The sequence below is a fragment of the Somniosus microcephalus genome, chromosome 9 (genome assembly GCF_052327205.1).
Source record: "Somniosus microcephalus isolate GS21.2 chromosome 9, FLI_Smic_1.0, whole genome shotgun sequence".
Lineage (NCBI taxonomy): Eukaryota > Metazoa > Chordata > Chondrichthyes > Squaliformes > Somniosidae > Somniosus > Somniosus microcephalus.
Window position 1 is genome coordinate 95,629,472 of NC_140995.1, and position 21,521 is coordinate 95,650,992.

A 21,521-nucleotide genomic window follows, 5' to 3' on the forward strand; every position below is an offset into this window, starting at 1 on the left:
TCTGTACTCGCCTGGTTCCATTCTTGTCTATCTAATCGTAGCCAGAGAATCACCTGAAACGGTTTCTCTTCCCGCTCCCGGATCGTTACCTCTGGTGTCCCCCAAGGATCTATCCTTGGCCCCCTCCTATTTCTCATCTACATGCTGCCCCTTGGCGACATCATCCAAAAATAGTGTCAGTTTCCACATGTATGCTGTGTTTCCACATAGGGCATGTTGTTCATCTCTTCCCTTGTGAATACTTGATGGGAGTAATCACTCAGAGTATTCACTATTTTGTGTTCATCCTCATTTTCAAGTCTGTTTGCATCATTTAGGGCTTAAAGGGCACACTGATTGTAACACTTCAGTTTAGAGTACTATAGATAAGTTACTATGATTTAACCAACTCAAGTGATAAATCTATGGACCAGGCTCCCCAGGGAGACAGTAGAAGAGATATTGTCAATTCATTCAAATGCAAATTTGATTTTTTGGAAAATAATATTTTGGGATGCAGTATATAAATAATTTAAGACATCATGTGGCAAATGTAGGAACAGGTGACTTTGTACATGTTTCCCAAAACTTTCCACTACTGGGAGTTTCCCTCACCTAGGGCTGAACTCTGCCGGCGCTCAGAGGGCGGGTTCGGAGACGGGTCAGCTGTCAAATTAGCAACGATTGACAGCGGGTAGGGATCCCACTATCAACCCGCCTCCACACGAGTCTCCCAGGTGTTGGGTCTGTCGGCGCTGAACAGACCCGACACCAAGCGGCGGGGGAAGCAATTCACATCATTAAATGGGTTATTAACATCCAATTAACTGTTATTTTAAGCCTACATTTCAATTTTACGTGTTCCCCCAAGGGTTACCCGCTGCTCGGGGAACACGTCAGCTCAGCTGTCGTGAGTGGATTCAGCATTGAATTATTTCATGATTTAACAGCTGCCAAAGTTGTATAAAAGATCCCATGTTACAGCTGTTCACTTTCAAAGCTTAGAAACTGTTGCTTACTGCATTTGGAAGACGTATTGAGCTTTCTGCAGCTTGCAAGTGGTTGGAGTCAACTCTCTATCCAGTGCCTCCTCATTGGAACAACCTCTCTCATCATTGACAGATCACTTCTGTCGTCTCAACCTCACCTGCCATCTGTTACATCAGCATCGTTGCCCTTGAAAATATCTCACCTTGGTCCTCAGAATCCCACCAAGATCAGCCCCAACACCAGCATCACTGGGCACACCAGCAGCAACAACAACACCAGCTTTCTCCGCAATCAACTGATGCTGCACAAGACCCAGGGCATCAGTACCCGATCACATTGCTGCCCGGGACACCAGGGATGGCGTCACCATGGCCTGATTTACTTCACTTGACGCTGTACAGCCTGGATGCCACATGATGCGCCAGGTTGGCACCACCCCACACCAACACCATAAAGCATCCCTACAATGTCCAAGCCATTCCTTTCACACTCATCACCATTGCAGGGGGGCGGGGGGGGGGGTGGTGGTACCCTTATGTCTCACCATTCACTACAACTAAGAAACCACTTCCAAAGGTGCACACAAATTTGTCCAAGAATGCAAAGTGCTGATAATAAAGGTTTCAATGTTTGACAGCACATTACCAGACACGGCACGGCAAGAGAGCCCCAGGTGGGCAGAGGAAACACTTCAAGGACACCCTCAAAGCCTCCTTGAAAAAGTGCAACATCCCCACCGACACCTGGGAATCCCTGGCCCAAGACCATACAAAGTGGAGGAGAAGCATCCGGGAAGGCGCCAAATACCTCGAGTCTCTTCGCTGGGAGCAAGCGGAAGCCAAGCACAAACAGCAGAAGGAGCGCATGTCAACCCAAGCACCCCACCCACCCGTCCCTTCAACCACCATCTGCCCCACCTGTGACAGAGACTGTAGATCTGCATTGGGCTCAGTAGTCACCTGAGAACTCATTTTTAATGTGGAAGCAAGTCATCTTCGGTTCCGAGGGACTGCCTAAGAAAGAAGAGAAACTTCACATGAACATTGGCTAAACCACCCAAGTGCCTACCCTTGTGTGTTGTTAGTTGTTATGCTTGCAGTAGGATGAGGATGAGTGTGGGGGGTGGCTAGTGAGATGGGGAAGTGATAATGAGAGGGATGGGTGGAGGTGCAAGGTAAGTTGGTGTGAGTAAGGATGTGCAGGAGTAGGGTAGGGAAGGCAGAGTGATGGAGATGTGATGAGTGGCACAGCAGGATGAGGTTGCGTGTGGCTTTGCAGTAATGTTTCCCGATCTACTGAGATCATTGAAAGGTTTGCGCCACTGCAGCCAGGTCCTCCTGATGACATCCCTGCTTGTGTCCTCCTGTGCAATGTGCAACCAGGCTGCGTTGATCTCGTGGGGAGGTCTCTTCTGCCCAGGGGAAGGAAAGAGAACCTCCCTGCGTGCTGTGACTCCCTCATATGGAGGGAGTCATGGGAGAGTCTGAGTGCAGCCGTGCACCTCTGTGCACTGCTCATCAGTGTTTGCAGCACTTCAATGCTATAGAACACTGACAGCAGAACAGTCAAAATCAATTTGGACAGGGACCCTTTACGGAAACCGGCTGATGACATGTCATCAAATGACATCATCAGACCTGCTTCCTTTTAATTGGCCAGGAAGCTCATAGGGCGGGCTTAACAAGCCCTATTAACATAAAATCGCTTGAAGAGTGCGGGCTGCAGTAGGCAGCGGGCTGGGACCACGACAACGACCCTGGCCACCCCGGTCCCACCTCGGTCGGCGAAATCGCGGCCCTAATGTCTGGATCTGTTGTACGCTAATTATTAGCGATTGTTATGATTTGTCAACAACTCCATTATTATTGTATCATGTGACTACCAGGATGGTAGAAGGTAAACTGGAGGGACTTTAGTCTGATTTGTCTAACAATTCCTTGGCTAAAAATTTGTTTACCCCGAAACGGGCGCGGGGATTGCATGGTGCGATCACCCCGCGCCCGTACAAAGGAAGTCAGCAGCACGCTAACGTGGTGCTGCCTGCTGATACAATGATTGCAGCGTTCAGCCCAGCGCTGAACGCGCTGCTAAGTGGCTGAACGTTCAGCAGGGTGACAAGTTCGTGTGAGGCTCGCACCAATTAAAGCTAGGCTGCACTTCTTAAAGGGGAGGTGCATTCTGCCTGCAGCAGCTCATTCAACTGGTTGGGGAAGAGAGTGCGAGGAGAAAAAAACACCAATAATGTCACAACAGGGGAGAGCACGTGTGCCAAGGTTCTCCGATGCAGCACTGGAGGCCTTGGTGCAGGAGGTCAACTCGAGGAGAGAGGTCCTGTTTCCACAGGGAGCCATGAGGCCCCCCAGGCAAATGTGTAAAATCCAATGGGAGCAGATAGCCACTGTGGTGAATGCCAGCAGTATAGCTCTGAGTACCTGGATGCAGTGCAGGAAGAAGTTTAATGACAGAACATGAGTGGTCAAGGTCAGTGAATTCATTTTCAAAAGCCATATCCCACCATATGTGTCTTGTTTTGCACACTTTGTACAAAAATAATAAATTGCAGGACAACGGAGTATTACAGTTTAAACTCTTTTATGAAGCATCAGGTCTGTGAACTTACTCATACAGCACCGTGTGGACAAGATGGAGTTAGGACCCCTTACAGATGCCTGCAGGCCAATGACAACTCAGCATGTGATCACATGTGAATATAATAGGTATTCCTTACAGATGCCTGCAGGCCAATGATAATTCAGTATGCAAATGTTACATCTCCTTTCTTTTAAAAGAAAAATGTTATGCATTACTTTTAAACCTTTCTTCTACCTAATGTTCTCGGTAGCATAAACATATAAGTAAACTCAGCATTTAACTAGCGCTGAAAACATCTCAACGTTTCAATAACGATGTACATTTTTTTTAGGGCAGCGATCCGCCTACACCCTTTGACAGTTCACAAGTCAAGGATAACTCTAGGCTTGACCTCTCGTCCCGACCTTGTGTGGTATGGACCTGAGCATGCTCCTGAATTGGTCAACAAATCAGGTTCAGGTTTAGGTTCAGGTAAGTATGATGTGTTTTGTGTATTGCTATGTTCATCACACTCTGTTGAACTGATCCTCTCGTCGGAATGATGGTTTTGTTCCTTGTTGTTCAGGAGGTGCCTGCGATTGCGGCGGTACACCTGTCCTTCTGGGGCGCGGACGTGATACGATCGCTCAGTGTCAGCTGGCTGGATGACGACTGCTGGCTTCCAGTAGTCATGCTCCTGGATTCTGACGGATCCTCCATTGTGCAGCGGTGGCAGTAGTCTAGCTGACCTGTCATAGTATCTCTTTTGGTGTTGTTGTCTCTGTACACGTTTTGCATGCACTTGCTTGCAGCTGACGACCTCTGGCTGCAGCTGCTGGTTGGTGCTTGGAAGGATTGAGCGAAGTCTGCGGCTCATCAACAGCTGTGCTGGTGACTTGAAGTTGTCAACCGGAGTGTTGCGGTACTCAAGGAGACTGATGCAGGGGTCTCTTTTGTCCGCTTTGGCTTTGTCCATGAGTGTTCTTGCAATCTGGACAGTTTTTTCAACAAGGCCATTATTTGAGGGTAATGTGGGCTTGATGTGACATGTGTGAAATCCCATGCCTTGGCAAACGACTCGAACTCTTTTGATTTGTATTGGGGGCCATTGTCTGAGACTAAAGTCTCTACAATGTCATGCCTGGCAAAGGCTGCCTTTAGCTTGTGGATCACAGCTGCAGATGTGGTGCTGTGAAGCTTGTCCAATTCAAAAAATCTGCTGTAGTAATCAACAGTCACTATGTAGTCCTCGTTGTTCCATGTGAACAAATCCATTGCCGCGACCTGCCAGGGCCTGTCTGGGATATGGTGAGGTATCATGGGCTCTTTGACATTTGATGGGTGGCGTTCTAGACAAATGGAACATTTTCCGACAATGTCCTCAATGTGTTTGCACATTCCGGGCCAAAACATAATGTCACATGCTCTTTGTTTGCATTTTTCCATGCCCATATGTCCAGCATGAATTTTTGTCAACATCTCTTCTCTGAGACTGGTAGGAATGATGATTTTCTCCCCTTTGAAGATGATTCCGTTGATTTGTGACAGTTCGTCTCTGTGGTTCCAGAATTCAGATATGCTCTGAGGGCATTTCCTCCTTTCCTCAGGCCATCCTTCATGTATGACTTTGCTCAGCAGTGTGAGTTGTGCATCTTTCTCTGTTTCTGCTCGGATCTCCTTCAGTTTTGAGTCACTCACAGGTAAGCTGTTGTACACCATGTGCACCTGCACATCCATGCCTTCACTGAGGCTGCTGTCTTGGTAGCTAAGAGACTTTCTGGAGAGCGTGTCTGCGACAGGAATGTCTTTGCCTGGACGGTGAGTAATTGTGAAGTCGTACTTCTGTAGCTGAAGGATCATTCTCTGTAGCCTTGGTGGGGCTGCGGCTAGTGGTTTCCTCATGATTGACTCGAGGGGCTTGTGGTCGGATTCCACAATGACTTGTCGGCCATAGACGTACTGGTGGAAATGCTTACATCCGAACAGAATTGCATATAGCTCTTTTTCGATTTGAGCTTAGTTGATTTCACTATCTGTGAGAGATCTGGAAGCGTAGCCGATGGGCTTTCCTTCTTGCAGTAATACTGCGCCTCGTCCGTACTTTGACGCGTCCACTTGTAGTCTGAGCTCTTTGTTGGGGTCGAAGTAGGCAAGAACTGGTCCTGGTTCTCTGGTGATTAGGTCTTTCATTTTCTGAAATGCTGTGTCATGTTGTTTGTCCCACAGGAACTCATTGGATTGTTTGAGCAACTGACGCATGGGTGTGTTGATTTCAGAGAGGCTCGGGGCAAACTTGGCTAAGTAGTTAACCATGCCTAGTACTGTCTCTAGCTCTGCGCGGTTCTTCGGCGGCTCCATCTTCTTGATGGCGGAGATTTTCTCTGGATCCGACTTAATGCCATCAGTTGAGAGGCGATGCCCGAAATAACTGATCTCGGTGGATCCGATTATGCTTTTCTCGGGGTTGAGCCGGATACCTTTCTCCCGTGATCTTTGTAGCATCGCATGGAGGTTCCTGTCATGTTCCTCTCTATTCCTGCCATAGATGAGGATGTTGTCTACGATTGCGACTACTCTGTCAAGGCCTTCATAGGTTTCGGCGATCTTCCGCTGGAATTCATCCTGAGCTGAGATAAGACCAAATGGTAAATGCAGAAATTGGTAGCGTCCAAATGGTGTGTTGAACGTTGTTAGCTTAGATGACTCTTCCGTGAGCTTGATAGTCCAGTATCCTGATCGTGCGTCCATTACACTGAAGTAACGTGCTCCCACTAGCTTGGGTGTGATGTCATCTAGCGTTGGTAGAGGGTAGTGAGGGCATTTGATAGCCTTGTTCAAATCTCTGGGGTCAAAACAGACTCTGAGCTTGCCTGTACGTGGTTTCTCAACCACTACTAACGCGTTGACCCACTCTGTCGGTTCTGTTTCCCGGGCGATGATTTCTGTATTCTCCATGCTCTGCAGCTCCTCCTTCAGGCGACTACATAGAACAAGGGGTATCCTTCTCGGTGGGCAAACCACAGGGGTTGCTGCTGGGTCAAGGTGAATAGTGCATTCACCTGGGAATAGTCCGATTCCTTTGAAAACGTCAGCAAACTCCTCCATGACTGTCGGCTTATCAACTGGTGCTATCGATGATAGCACTGGCTTGACGAGGTCCATGTCTAATCATGCCTTTAGACCTAGCACTGGAGGTGCTTGAGTGTCAATAATGTAAAAGTGCACCATCATGTCGCTTTCTTTGTACTTGCATTTCATCACACATGTGCCTTTTACAATAAGCTGCTCACCCCCATAGCCGGTCAGTCTGCGTGAGGTGGGCTGTAGCTCACACTCATCCTTCAAGCTGTGATACTCACTCAGAGGAATTACATTAACCTGAGATCCAGTGTCTAGTTTAACCTTAAGCTCTTTGCCCTGTTTTCCTATCTCAATATCGGCAAAGGCTTGCTCAGTCTCTGAAATCTGTTTTTTCTGTGACACAGAATCAATAAACAGTTCCTCTGCATTTGGCTCTCTATCTGGCATTTGGCTGTCACTCACTGTGTGTACTGTTTTTCCAAAAACAATCCTGCAGACTTTAGCAAAGTGGTTCCGTTTACCACATTTAGCACATCGCCTTCCTTTGACAGGACATTGCTCCTTTTCCCCATGCCAGTTGTTTCCACAATATCCACAGTTTTTGAAGCATTTTATGTCTGTGTCGCTCATTTTTAGAACTCTCACCGTTCTTTCTGTTCTGAAACACGCTCTCTGGGCAGTGTTCTTTGGTGTGTGTCTATTAAATGCGTGCACTGTCTGTTCACGTGAGCTGTTCATGGCGCCGGTTATGGTTTTCAACTGTGCTTGGGCTATCTCGTGTGATCTAGCTATGTCCATAGCTTTGCCCAGCGTTAGCCCGGACCCAACATTCAAAAGTTTCTCTCTCACTTTAGCTGAATGTATTCCAAACACGATGCGGTCTCTGAACATCTCTTCTTTATCTTCTGCATATTCACAGACTTTTACCAGCAGTTTTAACTCAGTCATGAACTGTTCAAATGACTCACTAGCTCCTTGTACTTTCTTCTGAAACTTGTACCTAGCAAATATCGTATTTGTCTTGGGCATCACATATGATTCAAAATAACTTTTCAGTACCTTTGCTTCATCCGCGGTGAGAGACCATGCGTTAAAAATGTCTCTCCCTTTTTCTCCGATCCACAGGAGTAGGTAGCTGCATTTTTCTTCCTCCCCTTTGCTTTTCAACGGACCCGAGAACATTAACTCCACGTGTTGCTTGAACTTGCACCATTCTCTATGTAAGTTCAAAGATTCCCAATCCGTTCGAGGCAAGGGAGCTCCAACAATGTCCATTTTCAGTCCCTGTTCTGACACCATGCCTTGTTTTGCACACTTTGTACAAAAATAATAAATTGCAGGACAACGGAGTATTACAGTTTAAACTCTTTTATGAAGCATCAGGTCTGTGAACTTACTCATACAGCACCGTGTGGACACGATGGAGTTAGGACCCCTTACAGATGCCTGCAGGCCAATGACAACTCAGCATGTGATCACGTGAATATAATAGGTATTCCTTACAGATGCCTGCGGGCCAATGATAATTTAGTATGCAAATGTTACAATATGCACCACTAGCCTCACACACTGCTCAATGCACCACACCCCTATCACTCACCTACCAACAATCTCTACCAAACATGACTCATACCTCACATTCATAGCTTCACCTCACCCTCACACTTATCACTGCTACAAGCCTCACACCCACATCTTACAGCTTGCACATACTGTCCGCTATTCAAACATGACAGGCATATCATCCAAACACATTGCATCACACTCACTGACACACTTCCCTTTCTCTTGCAGGAAAAGGTGGCTCACAACCGGCACCAGCAGACCTTAACCAGCAGTGGACAGGCGCGCCTGTATAGCCTGACTCCCATGGAGGAGACGGTGCTGGCCATTATTGGGAGAGGCATCGTTGAGCCCCTGGCCAGCGGTGACTCAAAGAATATAAGATGCCGGTGTCCTCATACGTAATCCTCCTTCTCACATCCCACTTCCCCCTCATCCCACAATCTGTTCTGATTCACAAGCTGCACATGGTGCAAGCATGCACCTCTTGCTTTTTCCCTCTCCTCACCACATTACCCTTGTGCCATTCCCCTTTCAGATAGCTAAGAACTGACAGTTGGCCAGGTATGGATAGAGGAGCATGAAATAGAAGAACACCAAGGCACTGATAAAGGCACAGCACCGTCACTCGATTTCACACTCGCAGCCACCAGCTCTGACACGCCACGTAGAGTAGGTTAGAGGTGGGATCTGCATGTGGTGAGACACCGCGCACGAGTGGCCTGCAGCCAGGGCAGGGGGAAAGGTTAGCGCAGGTGCCAGTTCCCCGGACTTCGATGGGGCAGCCTACAAAAGAAGCACAATGATTGGCAGTTAGGATCAGATCAGCCATGATCTTATTGAATGGTGGAGCAGGCTCGAGGGGCCGATTGGCCTACTCCTGCTCCTATTTCTTATGTTCTTATGTTCTTAAATTCTTGGTGCATTGGGAGGCCTGCCAGAAAGCCTGAGTGCAATGTCAAGGAGCAGGGAGGAGTCCGGCGCCAACCTTGCACAGGGCTTTGCGCAGAGCTTGGTGCCTACGATTTCCAGCTTGATAGTGATGGGCAACTCCATTTGCGCACTTGCGGACCCAACCATGATGCAGCATCTGAGGCCTGATGTCTCAGCTTTCATTGCAGCACAAGCAGAAGCCACCCAACATCTGAGTCCTGCAGTGGAAGCTCAGACTTCTGCCATGCAAGCTCAAACTGCTGCCACGCAAGCACAGACTCCTGCCATCATGGCTGTGTTTACCAGTGTGGAAAGGGGCTTGCAGGGTGTCACAGCATTCCAGCAATCTGTCCTGCAAGAGATTACTAGGAATGCTGAGGTGCCGCACCAGGGGAGTGGCAGTGGCTCCATAGAGCACGACCCTGCTGTCCTCTCCCAGGATGACAGCATTCATCCTCCCATCACTGCCACTCTGCCAGTGCGCTTGCTGTTGCCTGTCAGCCAGCCAGCCCAGACTGCTGCTGCCCATGCCAAGGTGGTGCAGTCCACAGCTGGTCCTTCTAGGCCAGAGCTGCTCGAGGTCATCATGCAAGGTGCCATCTGCAGTCTCCCCACTGAAAGTAGTCTTCCACCAGCCATGCTGCAGCCACTGGAGCAGCACTTCTTAGGAGCACTAGGACAGGCAAAGGCACACTGAAGAAAGGCACTAAAGGAATGCACAATGGTGATTAGCTGACTTTGTTATGAAATATTGGATGGACTGATGTATAATGTTGGATTAGAAGGTTTCTTTTGTGGTGGCTTTTATTTCAGCATTGTGACCAGGAGGCAACTTTCCCTCTCGCTGTACTACTGCATGGCCACGCAGCTCTCTGCTGGTCCCGCGCAGCCCGGGCCGGCTTTTTCAATGTTAAGTTTTGCGCAAAACTGTGATTGGGCCGCGCAGCTCCTTAAAGGAGCCATGCGCGCAAAAAAATTAGGGGAACATTGCCAACAGGACGCTGTGATGGTCAATACCAAAGGGAAGGGGAGGTGTGGGACTATTGTTAAACAGGGAATTGGGGTTGCATTCACTGGTACCGCAGTCGGATGAGTCAATCACGGACAGCCTGGGCAGAAAGGGGCTGCATAGGTTGCCTCCTCCCTTCCGCTTACTCCTCTTCCACTTCCTGCTCCTCCTCTTCCACTTTCTCCTCTTACTCCTCCTCCTCCTCCTCAGCTGGTTGCCGTATGCCTGGTGGCAAGGGCTGTGCCCTCATGATAGCGAGGTTGTGGAGCATGCAGCAGACCACCACGAATCTTGAAACGCACTCTGGTGAGTACTGCAGGTCTTCTCCAGAGCGGTCCAGGCAGCAGAAGCGTTGTTTAAGGACGCAATGGTCTGCTTTATCAGGTTCTGTGTGGCAGCATGGCTTTCGTTATATGCATGCTGCCCATGTGTGCGAAGGTTGCACAGCAGAACCATGACCCAGGTGGTCAGCAGATAGCCCTCGTCACCCAGTAGCCACTCTCTGGTTTGTTGTGGTGGCTCAAAGACTGAGGGAACAGCGGACTGGTGCAAAATAAAAACATCATGACTTCTGCCAGGATACTAGACATTCACCATCACGCTGTGCTGAGCATGGGCGCGCACCAACTGCACATTCAGTGAGTGATAACCTTTGCGCTTGTGGTACATCTCAGCATTTAGATGTGGTGCCATCAAAGTCACATGCGTGCAGTCAATGCCGCCCCGCACCATGGAGAAGCCCGCTATCCTGGCAAAGCCACATGCACACTCTGCCTGCTTATCTCTGGTCAATAAGAAGACAATGGACTTCCCTCTCCTGGCATAAAGAGCTTCTGTCACCTCTCCTATGCAGCAGTGGATGGCAAACTGGGAGATGTTACAGATGTCACCTACTCCAGCCTGGAAGGATCCGGATGCGAAGACATTCAGGACCACGGTCACCTTCACAGCCACTGGCAGCGCTGTCCTTGCCCTGGAGTGAGGCTGCAGGTCTGGTTGCAAGACATGGCAGTGTTCTGTGAGCACCTCCTTCGTAAAGTGCAGACACCTCACACACTGTTCCTGGCTCAGGCTGAGGTAAAGGAATTGCTCTCGGGAGACCCTAGGTAGGTAAGGACTTCTGCTGAGAGTCCTTCTCCCCCTCCTCCTCCTCCCTCTGCGACCAGCTTGTCCTCTTCTTTGCTGCCTCTGCTCCATCTCCCTGTTATGCTGCAGACCAAGGGCGATGACAACTCCAGCACCCATGACTGGGACCAAGTGGTCTTAACCAGAACCCTTGAAATCAGAAGCAAGGCCTTCTCCACTTGCAGCACCACTCCCTGTCATTTCACTAACTTTAAACAACTCCAGAAAGCTCCAATCACTTCCAAAAACTTACACAGAGCCAGTAGAAATCAATCAGCAACTAACATGACAGTGGTTGCTGATTCCTTTAAATATCGCTGGTGGGGGTCCTTGCTGCTGCTGAACGCATGTTCAGCTGTACGAGGTTAAGACAGGGCATTAGCTCCAGCGTTGAGGACATAAATGGCAGCGCTGGCATCAAATCAGCTTTGCATGCTGATTGGCATCATGATCTGCCCACTCAACATACTTCCGCCCGCCCTACCGCCCTCACCAAGATGACATATGGTGTGGCATGCACCAGCAGTATACACGCGCAGTATGGACGCCATTTTTGTCACAAAACAGCACCCATAGTACCCCAAATTTCTAGCCCCCTATGTTTCTATTTCTCTGCTTCCAAAATTGATGTAGGTTTTGCTTTTTAACTATAAATAATCGATAAGGGCAGAGTGCATGACTTCAAAATAGGAATGGAATTATGTCTGCTCACCCTGGCTCTCTCACCCAGCTTCAGCTGAAGACTACACTTGGTCTGGACTTCCTCTGTGCAAAGCCAAGGAAGGCAACTAGTGAAACAAGCCAGCATAATATACTCAACCTGTTTCTAAAGGGCTTTCTTCACTGAGCTAACAATACACTGTCATAGTGCTGGCAAAGAACGAAGTTGTTATTAAGTAATCAGCGATTTGTTTCCAATCATCAACACACGACATTTTCAATTGATTAAAATAAAAACAGAAAATGCTGGAAATACTCAGCAGGTCAGGCAGCATCTGCCAGTTCTTTTGCCAGTTCTGATGAAAGGTCATCAACCTGAAACATTAACTCTGTTTCTCTCTCCACAGATGCTGGCTGACCTGCTGAGTATTTCCAGAATTTTCTGTTTTTATTTCAGATTTCCAGCATCTGCAGTATTTTGCTTTTTTTAAATTTTAAATTGATTCTCCATAATTGATTTGGACGTTGAATATTTTAGAACCGCCTTGTTAACAGAAGAATCCTTATAGTGGATGAGTGCACCTGGTCCTACCTTCATTAAGGAGAAGGCCAGTCCTTTCTTGAGTGGCTCGTTTTCGTGATCCTGTTGATACTTCACGTAAGACTCCAAGCCGCCAGACTCATAGATCGCCCTCTCATCGGCCATGTTGAAGAGTGTCCGGGAGGACACTGCGATGGTGATGGTCTGCTGAGGTTTGCTCTGAAAACAAGAGCCAGGTTTAGACATTTCTCTCAATTCTAAGTTTCCTTTTCTCTAGAATTATACACATGCGTAAAGTTAACATTTTTTCCACCTCTAAATCTATATGGACGCATAGATTTCTCTCTCTCGGCACTTACTGTTGCCGTTGGAGTCGCCGTTGAAGTTGCCTTGAATGACCCACTTGATCCTCGGTTCCTCTTTGTGGATGAGGATCTTTCCGGAACTGGCACGGCGCAAATGTCCATATCGTCAAGTGTGTAGAGCCCGGTGTCACTCATCTTAACTCGTTCCCTTTCTTGACTGGCAAGCCAACAACTGAGGCACTGCGGCTGAACGGAAGGTGGCCGTAGCAGGGTCGGAAACGTTAATGCCCCCGGGGTTTGGCGGTCTGCTGGCCCGCTCCTCCAACAGGTTACACGCCGCCGCGTCACAAAGAGTTAGCGGGGCTGTCACAAGAAGCGGCGGCGCACACGTCTGTACTGTGTGTCACTGGAAGAGCAGGGCTGTGTGATGGGCATCACTGTCACACTTAGCTGGAGAAATGAGCGGATCAAAAACTCCTCCTCCACTGGCCTGCCATCATAAATGCCCAGTTACACGAGAAGGCAGATTCAACTGCCATCAAAAATGACAGAAATAGGCTTTGAAACTCTCCTTTTCAGCCGAGGACTGGTTGATGTATATATTCATGTATGAATGGAATCTACCAGCAGTGTGAAATACATTCTATTGATGAAGCATGATTATAACTCAGGACTTTGTCACTGATGAGTTGCCTGCAGAAGATGGTTTTGTGTTTATATATTTATAGAATTGCAATATAAAAGTATAATAAAATCACATTAATTTTCACATGCAGCATTATATTTATATAGCATTTCTCTACCATAAAAGAGTCTTGGAATAAGAATCCCACTATTCATGATGTGTAGTAACATCATAGATGGCTTTGTCAAGATTTCCTCTGTTCACTATTTCCAGTGAAATCGTAAACACATCTTGAATTAGATATTTCATATTTTGCTAGAGAAAATCTTCAAAAATGCATTCAAAAGCAAGCAGAGCAATTCTTGCCTTCATTATTATTGTTTTAATGTTTACATGTTATCACAATGGCTCAGTGAACAGCTGAACCATGCAGAATAGATTTGATCTCTGGTTTGTGCTTGAGATAAAATGGATTTTTGCTTTTGTTCATTTTTTTAAATTTGTAATGTTAGATTCAACTGCCACCAAAATTGACAGAAATAGGCTTTAAATCTCTTAGAAACTCTCATTGAAACATATACGATTCTGAGGGGTCTTCCAGCTGATGTTCCTCCTGTTCCTCCTTCTCCTCCTCTGAAGAGGCTGTGCACTCAGTGCCCTGCTCCTCGTGCAGCGCTAATCCTCACTGCTGCGCTATGTTGTGCAGGGCGCAGCAGACCACGACGATTCAGGAGACCCTGACTGGTGCGTACTGAAGGGCTGCTCCAGATCTGTCAATGCATCTAAAATGCATTTTCAGCATGCCTATTGTTTGCTCTATGACAAAGCTGGTGGAAATGTAGCTTTCGTTATTTCTCTCCTGGGCCTCAGTACTTGGCCTCCTCAAGGGTGTCATGAGCCACGTATTCAGTGGATAGCCCTTGTCTCCAAACAGCCAGCCGGAAAGTGTGTTTGGAGAAGCGAAGACCTGAGGGAGGGTGGACTGGCACAGGAGCGGGCGATTCTGTGAGTATAAAGAGCGGGCGATTCTGTGAGTATAAAGAGTGAGCGATTCTGTGAGTATAAAGAGCGAGCGATTCTGTGAGTATAAAGAGCGGGCGATTCTGTGAGTATAAAGAGCGGGCGATTCTGTGAGTATAAAGAGCGGGCGATTCTGTGAGTATAAAGAGCGAGAGATTCTGTGAGTATAAAGAGCGGGAGATTCTGTGAGTATAAAGAGTGAGCGATTCTGTGAGTATAAAGAGCGGGCGATTCTGTGAGTATAAAGAGCGGGCGATTCTGTGAGTATAAAGAGCGAGCGATTCTGTGAGTATAAAGAGCGAGCGATTCTGTGAGTATAAAGAGCGGGCGATTCTGTGAGTATAAAGAGCGGGCGATTCTGTGAGTATAAAGAGCGGGCGATTCTGTGAGTATAAAGAGCGGGCGATTCTGTGAGTATAAAGAGCGGGCGATTCTGTGAGTATAAAGAGCGAGCGATTCTGTGAGTATAAAGAGCGGGCGGTTCTGCGAGTATAAAGAGCGGCAGATTCTGTGAGTATAAAGAGCGAGCGATTCTGTGAGTATAAAGAGCGAGCGATTCTGTGAGTATAAAGAGCGAGCGATTCTGTGAGTATAAAGAGCGGGCGATTCTGTGAGTATAAAGAGCGAGCGATTCTGTGAGTATAAAGAGCGAGCGATTCTGTGAGTATAAAGAGCGAGCGATTCTGTGAGTATAAAGAGCGGGCGGTTCTGTGAGTATAAAGAGCGGCAGATTCTGTGAGTATAAAGAGCGAGCGATTCTGTGAGTATAAAGAGCGGGCGATTCTGTGAGTATAAAGAGCGGGCGATTCTGTGAGTATAAAGAGCGAGCGATTCTGTGAGTATAAAGAGCGGGAGATTCTGTGAGAATAAAGAGCGGGAGATTCTGTGAGTAAACAGAGCGGGCGATTGTGTGAGTAAACAGAGCGAGAGATTCTGTGAGTATAAAGAGCGGGAGATTCTGTGAGAATAAAGAGCGGGAAATTCTGTGAGTAAACAGAGCGGGAGATTCTGTGAGTAAACAGAGCGGGAGATTCTGTGAGTAAACAGAGCGGGAGATTCTGTGAGTATAAAGAGCGGGAGTTTCTGTGAGTAAACTGAGCGGGAGATTCTGTGAATATAAAGAGCGGGCGATTCTGTGAGTATAAAGAACAGGAGGTTCTGTGAGTATAAAGAACAGGAGATTCTGTGAGTATAAAGAGCGGGAGATTCTGTGAATATAAAGAGCGGGCGATTCTGTAAGTATAAAGAGCGGGAGATTCTGTGAGTATAAAGAACAGGAGATTCTGTGAGTATAAAGAGCGGGAGATTCTGTGAATATAAAGAGCGGGCGATTCTGTAAGTATAAAGAGCGGGAGATTCTGTGAGTATAAAGAACAGGAGATTCTGTGAGTATAAAGAGCGCGAGATTCTGTGAGTATAAAGAGCGCGAGATTCTGTGAGTAAACAGAGTGGGAGATTCTGTGAGTAAACTGAGCGGGAGATTCTGTGAGTAAACAGGGTGGGAGATTCTGTGAGTAAACAGGGTGGGAGATTCTGTGAGTAAACAGAGCGGGAGATTCTGTGAGTAAACAGGGTGGGAGATTCTGTGAGTAAACAGAGCGGGGGATTCTGTGAGTAAACAGAGCGGGGGATTCTGTGAATATAAAGAGCGGGAGATTCTGTGAGTAAACAGAGTGGGCGATTCGTGTATATAAGGAGCAGGAGATTCTGTGAGTGAACAGAGTGGGAGATTCTGTGAGTAAACAGAGCGGACGATTCTGTGATTAAACAGAGCAGGCGATTCTGTGAATAAACAGAGCGGAAGATTCTGGGAGTAAACAGAGCGGTAGATTCTGTGAGTAAACAGAGCGGGAGATTCTGTGAGTAAACAGGGTGGGAGATTCTGTGAGTAAACAGAGCGGGGGATTCTGTGAATATAAAGAGCGGGAGATTCTGTGAGTAAACAGAGTGGACGATTCGTGTATATAAGGAGCAGGAGATTCTGTGAGTGAACAGAGCGGGAGATTCTGTGAATATAAAGAGCGGGAGATTCTGTGAGTAAACAGAGCGGGCGATTCTGTGAGTAAACAGAGCGAGAGATTCTGTGAGTAAACAGAGCGGACGATTCTGTGATTAAACAGAGCAGGCGATTCTGTGAATAAACAGAGCGGGAGATTCTGGGAGTAAACAGAGCGGACGATTCTGTGATTAAACAGAGCAGGTGATTCTGTGAGTAAACAGAGCGGTAGATTCTGTGAGTAAACAGAGCGAGAGATTCTGTGAGTAAACAGAGCGGGAGATTCTGTGAGTGTACAGAGCGGGAGATTCTGTGAGTATTGTGATGAAATATGCCATTCATCAGGCACGCTGTATTCTCTGTGTTTGATTGTGCCTGTGACTGTGACAAGCAGGGGAGTTTAGTTTCAGTTTCAGTTTCATTTCCTTACCTGTATTGTATTGTGTGTAGGGCTCCGCCCATACCTGGCCCCTACTTAAGCAGGCCCCAGCGTGTCTCACAGGCAGTACAGCAGATCTCTGGATGAGAGACACTTCTCCACTGTGTATTACTTTCTGAGTTAATAAAAGCCTTGCTTTGCTCCGTTAATGTTGAGTCTCGGATTCATTGAGGCACATCAAGTATAAAGAGCGGGAGATTCTGTGAGTAAACAGAGCAGGAGATTCTGTGAGTAAACAGGGCAGGAGATTCTGTGAGTGTACAGAGCGGGAGATGCTGTGAGTAAACAGGGCAGGAGATTCTGTGAGTAAACAGGGCAGGAGATTCCGTGAGTTTACAGAGCGGGAGATTCTGTGAGTGTACAGAGCGGGAGATTCTGTGAGTATAAAGAGCGGGAGATTCTGAGAGCAAACAGAGCAGCGGCAGTAGCAGGAGCGGCGGACCTGCGAGGGAGCAGCGGCTGTGGGAGAAAATAAAGGTCACTGATTTTCAGGCCCAGTCGAGCAGCGGGAGTGGCGGCAGAATTCGAGAGTGACGTCACAGTACAGAAAGTGACGCCGGCGCAGGGGACAAGCTGATTGGTGAATAGTGGGTGAGTGCTTTTTTTTCTTCAATTTTAACTTTATTTGTTTTAAGGTAGTTCATAGTTAAGGTAGTTCGGGAGAGCGAGAATCCGAGAGTTTAAATTTGAGTTTTCTAATTAAAAGCATGGCAGGGGACCTCAGTCCCGTGCGTTGCATGGCCTGCAGCATGTGGGAATTCCTAGACGCTTCTTGCAGTCAGGATGACCACATGTGCAGTAAGTGCCAACGGTTTGGCCAACTTGAGATCAGGTTTTCGGAGCTCGAGCGTCAGTTGGAGGCACTGCGGTGCATCCGCGAGGCTGAGAGTTATGTGGATAGCACGATTTTAGATGTAGTCACCCCGCAGCTTAGGAAATTGCAGTCAGAGAGGGAATGGAAGAAGGGGGGCAGGCAGGTAGTCAGGAAAGCCCCAGAGTGCATCTCACTCAACAACCGTTTTTCTGTGTTGGAAAACAGTGAAAGTGATGGTTCCTCTTGGGAGTGTAGCCAGAGTGTAGCCAGAGCCAAGTTCACAGCACTGTGGGTGGCTCAGCTGCACAAGGGGGGAGGAGTGAGAGTGGAAGAGCAATAGTGGTAGGAGACTCAATAATGAGGGGTGCAGACAGGCGTTTCTGCTGCTGCAGATGTGACTCCAGGATGGTATGTTGCCTCCCAGGTGCCAGGGTTAAGGATGTCACTGAACGGCTGCAGGGCATTCTGAAGGAGGAGGGTGTGCAGTCAGAGGTCGTGGTTCACATTGGTACCAACGACATAGGTAGAAAGAGGAATGAGGTCCTACAACAATAATTTAGGGAGCTAGGTAGCAGATTAAAAAACAGGATATCAAAGGTTGTAATCTCTGGATTACTCCTGGTGCCACGTGCTAGAGAGTATAGGAATAGGAGGATAGAGCAGATGAATGTGTGGCTAAAGAGTTGGTGCAGGAGGGAGGGCTTTAGTTTCCAGGAACACTAAGTCTGTTTCTGGGGAAGGTGGGACCTGTACAAGTCGGACAGGTTGCACCTGAACCAGAACGGGACCAACATCCTTGCAGGGAGGTTTGCTAGTGCTGTTTGGGGGGGGGGGGTTTAAACTAACTTGGCAGGGGGATGGGATACGGAGTGGAGCTATAGTAGGGGTGATGCACAGCCAAATACAGAGGAAAAAACAAATCAGTCTGGAAGGCAGACCAAATATGTAACGGCACAAGGGAGTATATGGCAAGGCTGGATGGCATTTATTTTAATGCAAGGAATCTTTCGAGTAAGGCAGATGAATTGAAGGTGTTGATGAACACATGGGAGTATGATATTCTTGCTATCACAGAGACATGGTTGAGGGAGGGGCAGGACTGGCAGTTCAATATTCCGGGGTATAGAATCTTCAGGCGAGACAGAGGGGGGTGTAAAAGAGGAGGGATGTCGCAATATTAATCAAGGTGTCAATTACTGCAGTAAAGAGGGATGATATCTTAGCAGGTTCCTCTAATGAGGCCATATGGGTAGAACTTAAAAACAAAAATGGGGCAAGCACTTTGCTGGGAGTGTACTATAGGCCCCCAAACAGTCAGGGGGAGATAGAGGAACAGATATGTAGGCAAATCTCAGAGAAGTGTAGAAATAATAGGGTAATAATAGTAGGGGATTTCAACTTCCCCAATATTGACTGGGATAGTCAGAGTGTGAAAGGCTTAGAGGGTGCGGAATTCTTAAAGGGCATCCAGGAGAGCTTTTTGAGCCAGCATGTAGAAAGTCCTACAAGAGAGGGGGTGGTACTGGACTGAATTCTAGGGAATGTAGCCGGGCAAGTGGTAGAAGTGTCAGTAGGAGAGCATTTTGGTGACAGTGACCATAATTCGGTGAGATTTAAGGTAGCCATGGCAAAGGACAGAGATGGACCGAAAATAAAGGTTCTAAGTTGGGGGAAGGCCGATTTTAATATGATAAGGCAGGATCTGGCCAAAGTGGAGTGGGATCAACTACTTGTAGGAAAATCCACATCAGAGCAGTGGGAGTCATTCAGAAAGGAAATAGAGAGAGTACAGCACCAACATGTTCCCGTAAAGGTCAAGGGTGGGACCAACAAGCCCAGGGAACCCTGGATGTCAAGGGATATACAAGAATGGATTAGGAAAAAAAGGGAGGCTTTTTGGCAGATACAAAGGACTAAAAATAGTGGAAGCCCTAGAGGAGTATAGAAAGTGCAAGGGGGTACTTAAAAAAGAAATTAGGAGAGCGAAGGCTGACCAAGGTTGGGAATTCAACATCCAGGGGTATTCAATATTCAGGAATGACAGGCAAAAGGGAAAAGGAGGTGGGGTAGCATTGCGGGTTAAAGAGTAAGGAAGGATATTAGCTCTGATGATGTGGAATCTGTATGGGTAGAGCTGAGAAATACCATGGGGCAGAAAACATTAGTGAGAGTTGTATACAGACCCCCAAACAGTAATGCTGAGGTTGGGGATGGCATTAAACAGGAAATTAGAGATGCATGCAATAAGGGCACTGCAGTTATCATGGGTGACTTCAATCCACATATAGATTGGGCTAATCAAGTTAGTAACAATACTGTGGAGGAGGAATGCCTAGAGTGTATACGGGATGGTTTCCTGGACCAATATGCCGAAGAACCAACTAGAGATCAGGCCATCTTAGACTGGGTATTATGTAATGAGAAAGGATTAATTAGCAATCTTGTTGTGCGAGGCCCCTTGGGGAGGAGCGATCATAATATGATACAATTCTTCATTAAGATGGAGAGTGAAGTGGTTGACTCAGCGACTAGGGTCCTGAATTTAAATAAAGGAAACTACGACGGTATGAGGCGCAAGTTAGCTAGGATGGATTGCGGAGCATTACTTAAAGGGTTGACAGTGGATAGGCAATGGCAAACATTTAATGATCGCATGGATGAACTACAGCATTTGTTCATCCCTGTTTGGTATAAAAATAAAACAAAAAAGGTGACTTAACCGTGGCTAACAAGGGAAATTAGGGATAGCATAAGATCCCAGGAGAGCACATATCAATTGGCCAGAAAAAGCAGCAAACCTGAGGATTGGGAGCAGTTTTGGATTCAGCAAAGGAGGACAAAGGGATTAATTAAGAGGGGGGAAATAGAAGTAAGCTGGCAGGGAACATAAAAACTGACTGTAAAAGCTTCTATAGATATGTCAAGAGAAAAAGATTGGTGAAGTCAAGCATAGGTCCCTTGCAGTCAGAATCAGGGGAATGTATAATGGGGAACAAAGAAATGGCACACCAATTAAATACATACTTTGGTTCTGTCTTCACAAAGGAGGACACAAATAACCTCCCAGAGACGTTGGGGAACATAAGGTCTAATGAGAGGGAGGAATTGAATGAAATCAGTATTTGTAGGGAAATGGTATATGAGAAATTGATGGGATTGAAGGCTGATAAATCTGCAGGGCCTGATAATCTACATCCTAGGATACTTAAGGAAGTGGCCCTAGAAATAGTAGATGCATTGCTGATCATCTTCCAAAATTATATAGACCCTGGAACAGTTCCCATGGATTGGAGGGTAGCTAATGTAACCCCACTATTTAAAAAAGGTGCTGGAGAGAAAACGGGGAATTATAGCCCAGTAAGCCTGACATCGGTAGTGAGGAAAATGCTAGAATCCATTATAAAAGATGTAATAGCAGAGCACTTGGAAAACAGTGACAGGTTCGGACAAAGTCAACATGGATTTACAAAAGGTAAATCATGCTTGACTAGTCTACTGGAATTTTTTGAGGATGTAACTGGTAGAATAGATAAGGGAGAACCAGTGGATGTGGTGTATTTGGGCTTTCGATAAGGTCCCGCATAAAAGCTTGGCGTGTAAAGTTAAAGCACATGGAATTGGGGGTAAGGTACTGACTTGGATAGAAAACTGGTTGGCAGACAGGAAGCAAAGAGTTGGAATAAACGGGTCTTTTTCCGAGTGGCAGGCAGTGACTAGTGGGATACCGCAGGGATTGGTGCTAGGACCCCAGCTATTCACAATATATATTAATGATTAGACGACGGAACTGGGTGTAATATCTCCAAGTTTGCAGATGACACAAAGCTGGGTGGACGTGTGTGCTGTGAGGAGGTTGCCGAGAAACTCCAG

The 21,521-nt window shown here is 47.1% G+C and overlaps 1 protein-coding gene across 1 annotated transcript in view; it reads right to left on the minus strand.

Annotated features, from left to right (window-relative positions):
* LOC147112545 (cytosolic 5'-nucleotidase 1A-like) overlaps positions 1 to 13,162 on the minus strand; it is a 154,217-nt gene extending 141,055 nt beyond the window's left edge. Inside the window, exons 1-2 of the mRNA XM_085996873.1 lie at positions 12,812 to 13,162; positions 12,504 to 12,671 (exon numbers count right to left, since the gene is read on the minus strand). Of these exons, the coding sequence (XP_085852999.1) occupies positions 12,504 to 12,671; positions 12,812 to 12,952 (309 nt within the window). The 5' untranslated portion in view covers positions 12,953 to 13,162. The remainder of the gene's footprint in view (positions 1 to 12,503; positions 12,672 to 12,811) is intronic.
* Between the last annotated feature and the right edge of the window lie 8,359 nt (positions 13,163 to 21,521).